The sequence below is a fragment of the Camellia sinensis genome, chromosome 5 (assembly GCF_055761805.1).
Source record: "Camellia sinensis isolate YWXY chromosome 5, ASM5576180v1, whole genome shotgun sequence".
Classification (NCBI taxonomy): Eukaryota; Viridiplantae; Streptophyta; class Magnoliopsida; order Ericales; family Theaceae; genus Camellia; species Camellia sinensis.
In genome coordinates, this window is record NC_138965.1 from 125,944,522 (window position 1) to 125,957,296 (window position 12,775).

General features: G+C 29.4%; 1 protein-coding gene and 1 long non-coding RNA gene across 2 annotated transcripts; both read right to left on the bottom strand.

Annotated features, from left to right (window-relative positions):
• Positions 1 to 3,219: 3,219 nt before the first annotated feature.
• On the bottom strand, positions 3,220 to 4,006 carry LOC114305058 (kiwellin-1). Its single transcript, XM_028250181.2, has one exon. The coding sequence runs from the start codon at positions 3,952 to 3,954 to the stop codon at positions 3,403 to 3,405; it is 552 nt and encodes a 183-aa protein (XP_028105982.2). The 5' UTR covers positions 3,955 to 4,006; the 3' UTR covers positions 3,220 to 3,402.
• A 2,313-nt stretch (positions 4,007 to 6,319) lies between these two features.
• Positions 6,320 to 12,106, bottom strand: LOC114294936 (uncharacterized). The gene is made up of 4 exons (XR_003640667.2): positions 11,267 to 12,106; positions 7,186 to 7,263; positions 6,844 to 6,911; positions 6,320 to 6,605 (listed from the first exon to the last, which is right to left on the bottom strand). It is a non-coding gene; the product is annotated as an uncharacterized LOC114294936 (long non-coding RNA).
• Between the last annotated feature and the right edge of the window lie 669 nt (positions 12,107 to 12,775).

Genomic DNA, 12,775 nt, shown 5'->3' on the forward strand with positions numbered 1-12,775 from the left:
AATGAGACTATCCTTACTACTTTATCAGACTTGATTTACTACTCATTTAAGCCACACTTACTACTCAATAAGATTATACTTACTACTTTATCAAACTTGACTTATCACTCATTTAAACAATACTTACTCAATGAGACTCTACTTACTGCTTTATTAGACTTGACTTATCAATCATTTAAACTAAATTTAAGACTACATTTACTATTTCATCAAACTTGATTTTTTTTTTTCTTACCACTTGAATCTCGAAATTTTTCTTTTAACTAACTGAAATACTATTCCAACAAAACATAAAAATTTATAAATTCAAAATATAATGGAAGTGAAAGTAAAAGAGAGAAACTTACCTAAGAAGTTCCAAATCAATAACAATTTTATCTTAAAATCTCCAAAAGTTTTAGAAATGAACATCCTTGACTTATCAATCATTTAAACTAAACTTAAGACTACATTTACTATTTCATCAAACTTGATTTTTTTTTTCCCCTTACTACTTGAATCTCATAATTTTTCTTTTAATTAGGTGAAATGTTGTTCCAACAAAACATAAAAATTTATAAATTCAAAATATAATGAAGTGAAAGTAAAAAGAGAGAGACTTACCTAAGGAGTTCCAAATCAACAACAATTTTATCTTAAAATCTTCGAAAATGTTAGAAATGAACATCGAATTTTGTTTATGGAATCCTCAAATGAATTTGAAATTTTTCTATATTTTGCTAATCATATTTCTCATTAATTGCATTTATTGTGGTAGATGAAAAAGATACTAGGTTTCATTTATTGCCATTCATTGCCATTAAGTACATAAATAAAAAAAAATCATATTCCATAAAATGTAAAAAATTATAATAAAATTTATAAATTTCATATTTATTTTGTATATATATATATTTTTTTGTTTACATTCTAGTTTATAAATTTTATATTTATTTTAGAGGTTAGGTGCATTTTATTAATGTTTGAATGGTAAGTGTAGTTATGTGGAATAATTACAATTATATCAAGTAGTAAATGTGTTTTGTTGTTGTAATAAATTGAAAAACACTCATTTAAACCATACTTACTATTTTATCAGACTTACTTACCACTCATTTAAACCACATTTACTACTCAGTGAGACTCTACTTATTATTTTATCAGACTTGACTTACTACTCATTTAAATAACACTTACTACTCAATGAGACTCTACTTACTATTTTATTAAACTTGACTCATCACTTAAATAACACTTACTACTCAATTAGACTCTACTTACTACTTTATCAAACTTGACTCATCATTTAAACAATACTTACTACTCAATGGGACTCTACTTACTATTTTAGTAGACTTGATTAATTAATTATTTAAATTAAACTTAAGATTGCACTTACTATTTCATCAAACTTGATTTTTTTTTTTTTACTACTTAAATCTCATAATTTTTCTTTTAACTAGGTGAAATGTTGTTCCAACAGAATATTAAAATTTATAAATTCAAAATATCATGGAAAGTTAATGTAAAAAAAGAGATAGAGACGATAGAGACATAGATTCTTACCTAAGGAGTTCCAAATCAACAACAATCTTATTTTTAAATCTTCAAATATTCAAAAAATTTAAAAATAAACATAAAATTTTGTTCATGGAACCCTCAAATAAATTATAATTTTTTCTATATTTTATTACTTATATTTCTTATTAATTGCATTTATTATTTTCAAGTGTGATAAATGAAAAGGAAATTAGGTTTCATTTATTGCTATTAAGTAGATAAATAAATAAAATATCATATTTCATAAAATGTAAAAATTATAATAAAATGTTTAGAATTCAAATTTATTTTGTTTATTTTTTTCTTAAATTCTATTTTATAAATTTTATATTTATTTTAGAGATTTTGAAAATTTATTATAACTTAATTTTTTAAGTTTACCTGTTACCTGAATAGCAGGTTAAGTGTATTTTATCAATAATTAAATGGTAAGTATAGTTATTAATAATAGTAAGTATAATCACATCAAATAGTAAGTATACTTAGTTATTGTGGTAAGTTAAAAACCACTTTTTGGTTTCAAAACCATTAAAAATTACCTTATTTTTTACGAAACTACCTAGATTTCTTAACCTGGTTTTATTATTATCAATCAATGGTTAGATTTAGTTTACTTTTAGATCTAATGGTCCAAAATTATTTATGTATGATACATGAAAACCACCTTGAATGTAATTGTGTCAGTATTTTTTCTCTAGTACAGTTAAAGCATACTCATGTGGGCCTGACGTGATCACCTTCTATCCATTGTATTATTGACAAGTGAAGGGAGGACTACATTAAAACCATGATTAAAATATGAAGATTTAATTATTGTAATTTGAATCAAATTTTAACACAAAAACTGCAATTCATGCTTCTAAGTGCTCGTTTGGTTTTCTTGGAACTAAAAAATTATAAAAAAACAAAAAAAAAAGTTAAAAAATTATAAAAAGATAAAAAAATTTGCCATTTCAAAGCCAAAAAACCAAACAAGAAAATCAAACAAATAAAAAAGTAAAAAAAATCAAAAAATCAACTAAAAAAGTCATTACCAAACGACCTCTAAATGGACAATTTTTAAGGCTTATTTAACACACCAAGGTGAAATTATCATAATGAGGACACCACCATTCATTTTCCACCAAGACCAACAAATGAATCTTTAGCAATCACTTTGTAGCGGTATAAAAAAGTACTATGTTATAGAAAAATACTTCATACCACTAATTTAACACCACTAATACACCACTAATGATGTGACATCATGTAGATCCCACCATTGATGTGATAGTTTGGCCTTTTTTTTTTTTTTTTTTTTTTTATTATTATTTACATTGCCACCTCATTAGTGGTGTTTTTAGAGCTTCAAATTTAGTGCTCTAAATCTCACCACTGATGTATACTGACACAAGTTATCAATATAGTTGGGAACTTGTCTTTTTTCATTGATATATTTTATTTTGTACCTTGTTCTTATATCAATAAAATTTCTTTTACCGATCAAAAAAAGTTATCAATTTTTTTAAAATTAATAGTCGCGAAAAATAGTTTTATTACAATAATTGCATCAACTATATCAGATATGCACTTATTTATTGTGAATTGATATATATTCCTACCTTAGTCTGTACATAAGTGATTTTCATTCTCACTGAGTATTGATATTTGGAGGCCAAAAATCTAATATGTATGAGATAATGATATTGAAAACTAGCTTCATTATACTGAATGGGAAGTATACATATCCTTGCCAAATTCTGGATAAACAAGCAGTAGTACACTTTATAACCATTTCGTGAAAGTTTGCACCAATACATGTAGTAGTATACTTTCTTTTTTATTACAACATAAGAAGAAAAACATTAACAAATGCGTTGGAGATTAAGCATCGGACCAAGTAACATCCAAGTTGCCCCAGTCTTTTTCAGGAACACCCAAAGCCTTCCACACGGCTTTGGAGGCATCCACAATATTATTAGGACATGGAGGCTGGAAAGCATGATCGGCATCACAACCCAAGGTGGAATCACACTCGTCAACCACCATTGCTTTTACACTTCGTCCATTTCCATGGATGATAATGTTGTTTAAGCACCTCTGTCGCTTGTTGAACCACCCGGTTGACAGTGCCACCACCGGCTTGTTAGCTGAATGGAACCTGTTATCGCATGCAGATCGCCCTCCGCCATCACCGCCCTTCTGAAAGCTGTTGATTGTTAACAATGCCTTTGTACGAGCGGACACTGGTGGCGAACATGTGAAAGTACTGTAAAGCTTACCTTCCTTGCAACACTCAGATTGATTTTGAGTGTTGCATTTTCCCTGAGGAGGCTTCTTGCCCCTTAGCTTGCCACTAGGCTTGCAAGTTTGAGCTTCGATACTTGAAAAAACTGCCACAATAAGAAAAAACAACATTAGAAGTTGATTCTTCATCCTATTTTTTTCTTCTTTTTTGTATTGTGATTATTCGGTGTGAAGTACCTAAAGCTGATTTACACTATATATAGTAGAATGATGATAAGTGACAAGTTTGTACTATTCTGTTTTACAATATTATACCCTTTGTTTAAATTAAATTAATGCGCCATCATGCTGAGGAACAATTGTTTTGTAGTAGGGGCAGAATTAGGATTTCATTTTCGGGGGGCCAAAATAAGTTTATTTTATTTTATTTATTTATTTAAATTTTATATTAATTGATATAAGCAATTCTATTTCAATTAAAGAATGAAAAGTAAATTAATATTTAATACTAAATTAATACGTATAAATTAAAATAAGTTTCTATTTGAACAAAAGGAAACAATTTGCTACAAAATCATCATCCATTTTGTTAACTAAAAGAGTAAGCACAAATGCAATTGCTTTGCAAACAAGTGGATAGATTATTTCATTTTTTAGTCATTCTCAACCATTGTTGCAAAATTCTTGTAATTTCTCAATTGTATTTTCTTATGATCATGTAATCAACTCTTTTTCACTTTAAATTTTTTATTTAGTAATTTTTTTATTCTAATAAACATTTTTCGTATAGCAATAATATTCACTGTCATAATAGGCAATGGCATAGAAATAATGACTCAAATTTATTTGTGAAATGTCAAGCCATTGAATAATTTGTTGTTTAAATGAGGCTAGTAATCTTTCTTTTGGTTATTCTAAATCGTAATGCACAATATGCACTTGTTTGAGAATTTCTCTTTTTCATATGTGTAATGTTAGAGTTATATAATTTTTCACGTAATAATTTACACACCCATTCACATAGTGTGGAATAACATTTCTCTTTTTATATTTTTAAGGCTGTGTTTGGTTTATAGATTTGGAAAGAAGTTTGAAAAGAGAAATGAAAAAAAGTAGATTTTCATTTACATTTTATACAGTTTTTTTTTTCTTTTCAAATTCATAAACCAAATATAACTTAAAAATATGCTTAGTATAAATTGTATTATAAATCTTGTAAGAAACAAATAAATAAAAATGCCAAATACACAACTATTTCCTCGTTAATAGATTTTTTGCCCTGTTTTGTAGGGTTTATTAAAGTTGGCAAAGCAAGTTAGGTCTTTTACCCTGTTTTGTAGGATTCATTAAAGGGTTCATTAAAGTTGGAAAAGCAAGTTAGGTCTTTTACCCTGTTTTGTTGGGTTCATTAAAGTTGGCAAAGCAAGTTAGGTCTTTTACCCCGTTTTGTAGGGTTTCATTAAAGGGTTCATTAAAGTTGGCAAAGCAAGTTAGGTCTTTTACCCTGTTTTGTAGGGTTCATTAAAGTTGGCAAAGCAAGTCAGATCTTTTACCAAGTTTTAGGTTTGATTATAAATTAATTAATTTTAACAAAGGGTATGAAAACATGTTCTATGTTTGCTTCTAAATTTATTAATTTTATTACGTGTATCTTTGTTGCGAGTTCTTGGCTAACATTAATATAAGGAATATGGTGATTTTCGCATATTTTTGCCGCAATGAAAATATGATTTATTCAACAAGTTCATTTGATCGTATGAAAAATTATTGAATTTGGGAAGAAAGTCCATGTTAAGTCTGGAAAAATAACAATTTTGGGGTCAAATTTCATGATTTAGACTTCCAAATTAGTAGTTTTATTGTTTTTTCTGCTACTTTTGGAAAGTTTTTCTTTTCACTAAAAATAATAATATATAAATCTATTTTTTACACTACAAGAAATCAGCTTTTTGGGACAAATTTATTTCGTCCCTAAAAGTGTAAAATTTGTTAGGAAAAACTTTAACCAACCAATTTTATCCCTCGCGTAGTTTGTCCCAAATGGCCCGTCTAGAAAAGTCAAACAATGACTTTTAGAGACAAAATTTTGCGTTTGTCACTATAAATATATTTTTAGAGATAAAAATATGTGGTTGCAAAAAGTTTTGATTTTGAGACAACCAAATTTGTGTCTAAAAATCTAATTATAGTCCAACAGGCGTAGTTATGGAGACAAAAATTAATTTTTGAGACAACATAAATTGGTATCTAAAAGTTCTAGTTTTTGGGACAAATGAAAGTGGTGTTTAAAGGTTATAATTTTTTTTAGACAACTAAAATTGGTCTCTAAAAGTTTGATATATATTTTTTTTTTTTGGAACAATTACTCCAAAAATACTAGTATGAATATCAACTTATATTCCTTGCTTGATTTCTTAACAACCAAATAGAAAATATCAAACATATCACCAGACCATCTGTTCATCTCCAAATTATAATTCAACCACACAAAAAAAATAAATAAAAAAAAAATTACTTATCACATTCAAAGAGGCTTAATTAAAAGATATTTCAATAACAAACAAATACCATGCTCTGATTCATTAGTATGTAATATCTTAATTGTATATCATAAATTGACAGAGATTTCAAAAGTATCATTTCCAATTTATAAGGCTAGTGCCATAAGCATTGTTTGCAGCATTCAACTATTCAATGAACAGATTGTAATTGGAGTTATATCTACCTACATAACAAAACAACTCAACTCATCGCATCTTCTTCTCAATGGCTTCATTGAAATGGCAATCAAAATCTAGAGGAGAGCTCCTAAGCTTCAAATCGACGCAAGCTTGCAGGACCTGCATAGAATAGGCCAAACTTTCAAATAGATTACCAATTAAAAATTATCTAATGATAGATTAATTTAATAGACTGCAATTTAATGTGCCAATTGTAGTATCTACAACAATCACAAATAAATCTTAGTACACAAAGCCGCCCAATATTCACTATCAATATTCAAGAGTTAACAAAGAGTAAACTAAATCAACTTGCTATAAAAAATTGAAAATACCCTGTTCATACTGGGATACTTACAACATATCTTGTAGGCGCATGGGGTCTAGGTACATACCCTGCTCGTCCTCTGCCTCTTGTGGACATACCTGTTTAGAAGCTGAAGGTATATATATCATATATTTCTGCACTGCATATATTCTTATTGCATATTTATTAATAGACAGTATATGCTTTCACATTACTTTAACACCTTTGTGTTGAACATTTGTTATTGGTTATCAAAATGAGACCAAGTACAAATCTTTTAAAATCATCTGTGACTTGTGTTGGATCTTTTAAAATCAAAATGAGACCACCCACAACTCAGCCATGACATCTGATACTGGTAAACTTACTTTATATTTATTTCAGAAGATATACCTGAATGCCAAGAAGTTCAAACAGCCTGGGCACAAGAGGCGCCAAGCTGAATTTTGGAGTGACACCCTTTGGTCGCCCCTGAAAATTCAACAGACATAATAACTCAGCTCAACTATTTCAAATGCAGAGACCATAAGTGATACTCGAAGTACCAAAAAACCAAATCATGAACATTATTTTGAGACCTACATTCACTTTTGTGCATTGTGGCGTTATTCTCCTTGTCTATTTCATAATCATAAATGTTTCAACTTGCCTCAATTCAATACAATTCTAACCATTGTTTGTGGATCTTGAAGAGACCCCTGTCCCTATCCCTATCCCCCCCCTCTCTCTCTCTCTCTCTCACTCTCTCTCTCTCTCTGTGTGAAAGTGGGCATGAGGTAAGACCTCAAATTGCACCCACTAAATCAGATTCTTAAGATACAATGAGGAAATGTTTTTGTTCAATCTCACACATTTTGTTTTAGTTAAACAAAGTGGCTCTTATATTCCTAATATAATCCTCCGAGATGGGCAGTTTTACACATAGGAATCAAGACACGTATTGTATTGGTATCAATATTAGTTGTAATGTTAATGTATGGAGAGCATTCATCAAGAATTAAGGAACACAACCCATATACAAATAACTAATTAGGTTATTCTATTACTAATGAAACTCATAGAAGGAACTGTGGAAACCAATACCAGGGAAAAAGAAAAAGGGGCTCCCATAAGAATGTCCAGCATCCCCTACTTAATCACCTTAGTTTTAGCTGCTCATCTTTTAGAAATACTAAAATTGAAGATCATATCGTCAACTTTCTGACCATGAGAAGCTACACTTGTGAAGAAAAACAATACACACATCTAAATCAATATAACCCATTTGAGTTTGCAATGTCAAACCTTGATAAGCAACAAGCTGATGTTTCAATTGACCATCTAGTCAATGACTAAGAAAGCAAACAGAAACAGATCTTAACTGTGTGACTAACACACAACAAACAACAAATCCAAGAACAACCCAAGATAATAAATCAGATAGTCTATCTAGTAGAACTAAGAACAGATAGAACTATCAATGAAATAAAACAACAATAATTTAATCAAATATCAGCATTAAACAAACCATCACAACTTCAAAACAAAGATGAACATATATAATACCATTTCAACTTCAACCGAATCAACATATATAAGACCATATCCTCAAAGCAAAAGAAACATCAGATTAAGCATCAATATAGGGATTCTACGAATTCTTCATACACAGCTTTTCCGAATACAAAGGCTTACTCAAAACTACTTCTTACTTCCTTACACAAACACCCAAACCATGTAGTACTATCTTCTACTTCTTTTCTATGAAAAATCTAACCAGAATTACAAATTCTTACATGATTCATATCCACAAATGCATATATATCAAATTTTCTACAATAAAAATATTAAATAAAGTAGAAATTATAAATAAGTGATACCCTAAAAAAATAATTAGTGGATTATCACCGACTATATATGCCTTGTTTGGATCTTATATTCAAAAGATGTTCTTCTGTATTATTCTGTGGTCCATGGTTAAAAAAACAATCACTGGCTGATTAAAGGCCTATATAAGAAAAAAGAGAGTCATCACACGTGTTGTTTAGGTCCCAAAGGCCTAGATATAGGTTTTCTTTTACCTACTTTCCATTGTATTCATTTGCTCTTCCTAAGCTTTGGTTCAAAAGTGAAGTAAAGGACAAGAAAGATGGGAACACAAACAATCCAATTGTCAAATTAGAACCCATTTTACCTTTTCTCAATGATTCAAAACGCAATGTAAAAAGTTTTTGACTAACAATAGTCACAACAAACAAAGTAAAATGAAGATCACAAAAGAAACTTGCCACAGGAACCAGCTATGCTGCTGCAAAGCACTTCAAGAGAATCAGATTTACCTCCATAATGCACCTAATTATTTAAACCCCGAGATACATTGCAACATTGAGCCATAGACTCGTACTGGGATACTTACAAATATTTGTAATACAATCCTATATCGATTGATATGTCGGTATTAAAAGTCTAAAATTTGATACGGGTGAACTAATAATAAATATTAGTCGATATCCATTGAAGAATCACTAATATACTTGAATCTACATGAAATAACTAGTTAACATTGAGCAAAAATTCAGAAGAGACCAAAAGAGAAACTTGCTAACCCTGAAAATCAACTGATTTAATGGCTAAAATCTTGAAACTAAGGTAAAAGAAAAGCATAAGACAGTACACAAAAATAAACTTAGGGTTTTAGTTGAGTGCAATAATAAGTAATAACCAAGCCAAGGCAAGTGGGTTGCCTCAGACCAAAAGTAGATTTTGTCTTGTTATCAAATATATTAATATCACTCAATATGCATAAAGCATGTAAGAAAATAAAAGAAATAAGTTTTGAACTGAATAAAATACAGCCATTATAGGAAACAAATGACAGTAATGGAATGAATTGAATCAGTAAAGTCATTCACTATGTTATCTGGTAATTTCAAAGCTCTTGATGCAACTCCATCTCTTCAGCCACTACAAATAAATAAATATACAAGTAGACCACAATCTAATATGATCTGTAAAAATATTAGATAATTGAAACATATAAAAAGCACAACTTGGTGGGTTGGGAAGAAGAAGAACTACAATAACAAACAAGGATTATAGAGATGTCTAAAGGATCATTGGTTAGTTGTATATAAATTTCTCTCATTTTTGTAACATATGATTCTAAAACAGACCTACAACATACAAAAGAAATCAAATGCACCTTCAAGGATTTATGACATATCATCACGCTGTTAAGAAATGCACGATTCAGATAAGATCATAAAATACACGATTCAGAGATTCAGATATGATGTGATATTCAGTATTTAGAAACATGTTTTTTCGGTGAGAAAAATCCTCTATCCCAGCATACTACATGGAATACAGAAAGATTAAACCACAAATAATACCCCGACATGCTTAAACTTGTTCTAGAATGCTATGTTATGCTGTTGAAATTATATAGGATTATACTTGCTGTACAAGTGGCATCACAAGAGCAATAATAAATGATAAGATAGATTATACTGAACCGTTACAAGTTTCTAACAACAGGTTTCTAACAACGGTAAAGGCCTCATCTTAAGTTTCTAAAATAACACTAACTTTCGTATCAACGTTTCAGTTCAATAGAATAAGCCAGAGATGTTTTAATTCTTTTATCTACGAGAGAATCATCAAAAGTCATAGTCATGCATCCTATCAACGCTACAAGACCATTTAGCCATTGACATCATGTCTTTAATCCTCCAAAAAACATAGTTACCATGAATCTATTTTCTAACTTATATGGTATTAACACACTAATATTAATCATTAGTATTGTCCTGATTTTTTGCATCTTGTAAGCATGTTTCCATCTTGGAAAATCCAATTCCATTGCACAACAACCAATCCATGTATCCTAAGTCAACTACAAAATTGTTGTTGTTAAGTACAAAAAAGAGCATTCCTCATTTCATTTTCAAGTTAAATTAAGGAAAAAGTTTAAGGAGCAACTGAACATTAAATCTGCAGCGTCTACTATTAAAGCTGGTGGAGAGACATAGAATATGATATTTGAAGCTCAGAAAACTCCTTCTGTGAAATTGTTGGTTTTATTAAGGAATTTTGTTGTAGAGAGTGGATGTTATTCTTTGAAATGTTTTAGGGGTGTTGGATTCAAAGAGACAAAGCTATTAGTGATTTTATAAATTTAAATTTAAATTTAAATTTAGAATCGCAATTGCATTTTTTGAATCATTAAAAATGCACGATTCAGAGATCAAAAAATACACGATTAAGAAATGCATGATTCAGATATGAAGTGATAAGATCAAAAAATGCACGGTTAAGAGATTTTCTTATGCTATGAACCCTAAAAATGAAAAACGCTTAATTATTGATGATTACTATAAACACCTCACTGAAACAGATTGATTGAACAAACACATGAATCTATACGTGTATACAAAACCATACACGAAACTGAGGGCTAAAATTGCGATATCAAATCGATTATACAAATACATACATGTATGTATATACATATATATATGGTACTTGATTGGAATCGCTGCCGGAGAGTCACCGGGAAATCAGAGAATCAAGGAGAGATGAGGCGACAACAGAGCGATCCAGCCCTGGAAAGAGATGCTATGAGACAATGATGAACCATAGATCAGGAGCAATCAACGAGATCCGTAGAGAAGAATCATTGAGTTCATATATCGAATCTGTAGAGAAGAAATATATGAATCTGTAGAGAAGAGATATATGAAAAGAAATTACGCTATGTTTGGATTGAGTGATTTGGAGAGAAAAGAAAAGAAATTGAGAGATGTATATTTCTCTTACTTGTTTGGATAACTTAAGTGGAGAGAAATGGGAAGAAATCGAGAGAAATGGAGAGAAACTCATTTCTCCTATAAGCCTCATTTTCAATCTTCCCAAAAGTGGAGAGATTGGGAGAGAAAAGAAACCACTATTTTCATAATACAAAATTTGTCCCTATAAAAATAAAAGAAATAAAATGATTGAAAATATAAAAAATTATTTTGGTAATACAACATAAAATAATTTCTTTTCTTTTCTCTTAATGAAATCTAACCAAACAAGAATGAGAGAAATCACAATTATTTCTTTTCTTTTATTTCTTCCTTATCCAAACAAAAAGGAGAGAAATCACAATCATTTCTTTTCTTTTCTTTTCTCTTATAACTTAAGTAATCATTTCTTTTCTTTTCTCTCCTAAGCTCCCAAACATAGTGTTAGAGATTTGAGAGAGAAGGAGAGAGGGAGAGAGTGAGTGATGAAACCTTTTTTTGTTTTTGTTCCCCGACTATGAGCTCAAAAATTAATATATAAAATACAATAATATATGATTTGGGTTTATTAGAGACCAATTAAAATTATCGGCGCTGCTTGAGGGCCCGAATTTCGGGGCTCGAATGCCCCGAAATTTCCACTTTAGGTAAAAAAAAAAAAAAAAAAAAGGAAAAAAGAAAGAAAAAAAGAAACAGTTTCCAAAAATGGAAATTAGGGGCATTAGGGGCAAATTTTTTAGGGCCACCAATCATTTTCCTAAAATTATAAGGAAAAGTGACTGATCTTTTTACAACCAAATAAATTTGTCTAGAATATGTAATAACATGATTAAATATATATTTTTTAAAAATTCTTTCATTTTGTCCTTAAAAGTATAATTTTTACAAATAAATTATTTTTGTCCCTAAAAATTTGTCTTTAAAACTTTAATTTCTTGTAGTGACTCAATTTTTAGACTCAATGATGCGTAAGTAATATAATTAATTAATGATTATAGAAGAAACAAGGGAGAATGTTATCTTAAATATCCTAATTGATTGTCAAATTATTAAACTTCAAAAAAAAATCTAATTTTCAAATTTGAATAGCAATGTGCTTACCTTAGTGAGGGGTTTCCAATTTTTATGTCCCTTATTTTGAAATACTTCTACAATTCATTGTATAATTCAAATTTTCCAATTTGCACGATTTTTAGTTTTTAGTTTTTATTTTGTGT